This window comes from Punica granatum, chromosome 3 (assembly GCF_007655135.1).
Source record: "Punica granatum isolate Tunisia-2019 chromosome 3, ASM765513v2, whole genome shotgun sequence".
In the NCBI taxonomy this organism is placed as follows: Eukaryota; Viridiplantae; Streptophyta; class Magnoliopsida; order Myrtales; family Lythraceae; genus Punica; species Punica granatum.
Window position 1 is genome coordinate 31,023,450 of NC_045129.1, and position 3,662 is coordinate 31,027,111.

The 3,662-nt window shown below is 35.2% G+C and overlaps 1 protein-coding gene across 1 annotated transcript; it reads left to right on the plus strand.

Annotated features, from left to right (window-relative positions):
• Positions 1-2,550: 2,550 nt before the first annotated feature.
• LOC116201667 (auxin-responsive protein SAUR40-like) lies at positions 2,551-3,370 on the plus strand. The gene has a single exon (XM_031532969.1). It carries the CDS (start codon positions 2,843-2,845, stop codon positions 3,278-3,280), a length of 438 nt encoding a protein of 145 aa, XP_031388829.1. The 5' UTR covers positions 2,551-2,842; the 3' UTR covers positions 3,281-3,370.
• Positions 3,371-3,662: the final 292 nt, after the last annotated feature.

Here is a 3,662-nt window from a genome sequence, read left to right on the forward strand (position 1 = left end):
AGCAAAAATGAAAAAAAATTACAAAAACACAAAAACGAATAAAAAGAAGAACACAGGAGAAAAAAAATCGACGTATTCACAGGTATTTGCGCTTGTGTATTTTGATAAGGAAGGTGAAGAGGGGTTCGACCAGGAAAAAAGGTAATGCATAGATTTACTTTCCAATTTCATAAATTAAATAATCCATTTAAGTTTTAATTTTATATTACCTAATAAATCAAATAGATAGGCGGATGAAATTTCTTTCTTTTATTCCTTAAAAATTATATGAAATAAATGATATGATAAATTAAATTATTAAAATAACATAAAACTAAGACAGATTGCTAGAGTATGAAAAGCTTCCATGCTCTGCCTCACAACAATCAAAAGAATACAAGTCTACTGAGGAAGGTGACGAGGGGTTTCGAGCATAAAAAAGAGAAAAAAAAAAGTGATGGGGCAATTTTTTTCTTTTTTATAAATTAAATAATTCATTAGTTTTTCACTTGAAATTGCCTAAAAAACCGATATGCGTATATGGATAAATTTCTTTCTTTTACTTTTTGACTCATTAAAAATTTACTTATATATATAATATAATAAATCAAGTTATTAAAAAACGACAACAATGTCGTACCCAAAAAAATAACATAACACTAAGAAAGATTGTAAGAATATGAACAATTTCCATACTCTCCCTTAGAATGTTCAAAAGGATGCAAGTTCATAGTATTTATTTATGTCGATTTCTGTAGATTTATATAGATATGGCTTCAATTAATCAATGTGAATATATATATATATATATAAATAGTTGCTTATATTTACATAAACAGAGATAAATTTGCCTGCATGTATATATTTCCTAACATATCAGAAAACTATGTTTAATATTGGAAACGATGGGTAGCTTTCACCAAATCAAACGTTATTGTTGGAAATCAGAATCAGATGTGCCGACTAACGCCAGGCAACATATGCAAGTTTAGTCGAAAGAATAACGCATATGCTCATAGCTTTGGTTACATACGATACAGATAGAAACAAATGAAAGGGTACCAAAGGATGTCCTCCTCCGTAAAATTGGACAGAACAATTTGGTTATGTTTGTTATGAGATTTGGTGCCTTCTCCCAACATACATTCCACAGTATCAGTCTTAATTTACCATCTGAGGTGTATACATATAAATTCATCAGTCTCTTCTATCAGTTGCAAGACATTAATTGTATGTTCAGACCTGCAGAGTAAAATCCAAATGAATGAGGCGTAGAGTTGCCACGCATGCTCTCGTCTTATAATTAAAATGTTTCAGGTTTGATACCCAGTGAGATTATCTATATTCCTTTATTAATTATTAGTATTTCAATTTCATTGTACTAGCCTCTAATTGGATCTATGTCCAAAGGATCACATCTACTAGGAAAAAATATTTTGTTTAAGTTCGACTTGTAGTGACATATGAAATAGGGGACGGTATAAATTTAACAACACTCTTTTCCCCGGATATGGGCCTCCCTTATAATTGAAAAAAAAAATCCAAATGAATTGAGACATCAAAAGTTAAAGGAAGCTTCCAGATTGCAAGAGGTGTGAAAATTGAAATTCATAATACGGAAAAATATTATATTCATTATTTCTTTTTTTTTTCTTTTATTTGCTTTGAAGGCTTGGAAGGCAAGAAGTGACTAGCACCAAAGGGACGTATCATAGTTAGATGAGAGTTGCGGGAGCATTCTCCCACATGCAACGGTCTCCCCCAACAATTAAATCCTCCCGCATAGTACAGCCGGACAAGAAACTATTAGATGATTTCATTATTAGATGATTTGGGATCACGTCTAAAAGTTTATGATAGATAAATATAATCGCAGTCAAGGATCTTATCGAGAGTGAAAAGAGATATCGATTCCGTGCCAATCAAACAAAATGAAATAAAAAAGTTAATATGGAATTTGAGTCTTACTACCTAGCACAATACAAACTTTTGTAATAGATAGGAGCCCAATAACCCGTAAACAGAAGATTTGACATAGTTTAGAAGCCCGCCTTGTTATCAGTAAGTCTGAGTGTAGAAGAGAAAATAGAACTCGTGGTTACAAGTTCAAACTGCATCTACCTACAAAAAAGTTCAAACTGCGGAAGGCGATACCCAAATCGTGGTCTTGCAAAAATCCGAGAAAGCGGAAAAAGAAGTTTGTCTTGAGGTAATGTTATTGAGAACGGGTGATTAAGCACACGTGGTATATGTAGGTAAGCGAAATAGATAACACGTTGCCATGTGACAACCGACATTGAGAGTGAAAAGATATATTTATCCCACACTGGCCAAACAAAAAAATAAATAAATGGTTTATGTGGAGTTTGGGTCTCATCGTTTAAGAGTCCCCAACCTCTTGATGACCTACATTTTACATACCTGCATAATATATTACATCCTTTTATAAATATGGTATTATATCAGTATAATCAGTATTTTGTGTGTATATATACACACAACTTGTAAGTGATATATATGTATTTCTTGTGTAACGAAAAAGGTGTGACGTGTGCATGAAATTAACTGGTGTCCGTGCGATAATCTCTATATGAATAGTATGACGACAATGCCGTCCTGTTCACCACATTTTCCTCTATTTATCATCCGTTCGTCAATTATGCTTATTGACCCTTCCGATCTTATCTTTTCCTCTTCAACACTCTATATAAGCCTCTTCTTACTCAATCCCCAAAGCCACCCAATACGCATTCACTCAAAAAAAAAAAACTGAAAGCCCTAACGAGAAAAAGTACTCCGGAAACACCTTCCAGCAAAAACCCTAGTTGCATATACACCCACGGCTAAGCTCAGAATCGACGGCATGAAGAACAAGCCAGCTGGCATTGTGAAGCTCAAGACCGCTGTCGGGAAGCTGAATAAGATCAGCCTGTTACTCGGCAGGAAGCAGGAGTCCTACGACGACTTCGAGGACAGGTTTGGAGACTCCCAGAATGTCCCGGAGGATGTCAAGGAAGGGCATTTTGCAGTAATTGCAGTGGACGGGGAGCAGCTAAAGAGGTTTGTGGTCCCACTCAGCTGCCTGACTCACCCCAGATTTGTTAGGCTTTTGGAGCAGGCTGCCGAGGAGTATGGGTTCGACCACGGGGGAGCACTGGCTATCCCGTGCAGGCTGAGCGAGCTCGAGAGAATACTCGCCGAGGGAGTGGAATCTGGAGACTCCAGTGATGAAGCTGCTGACTGGGTTGGTTCCAGTAAAACTACTGTGCAAATGAATGAATTATTAGTGAAGGCAGTATAGTTGATAGCTCTCGGTAAAATATGATAATTTTGCAAATGTAAAATCTCATCAATTTGATCACGAGAGATGTGGTTTAGTTGACAAATTTTATTATATATGGGTGAAACTTATCTATATTATAAGAACTTGAAACCTATCAAAAGCAGCTACATAACAAAATCCGAATAAGAATTAATTTTAACTAATTGACTGAGGATATCTAGTGATATCATGAAGATAGGAAGAAACGAAGGGATAAAACTTTGGGCTAGTGACTTGATAATTCAGATTGCTGAACCCAGTGCTGCTCTGAGATAATTTTGAAGAATGTGATCTCATGATGATATGTAATAAATAAAATTGCTACAATTAGCGAGAACTATGATACATCTTTTACAAAATT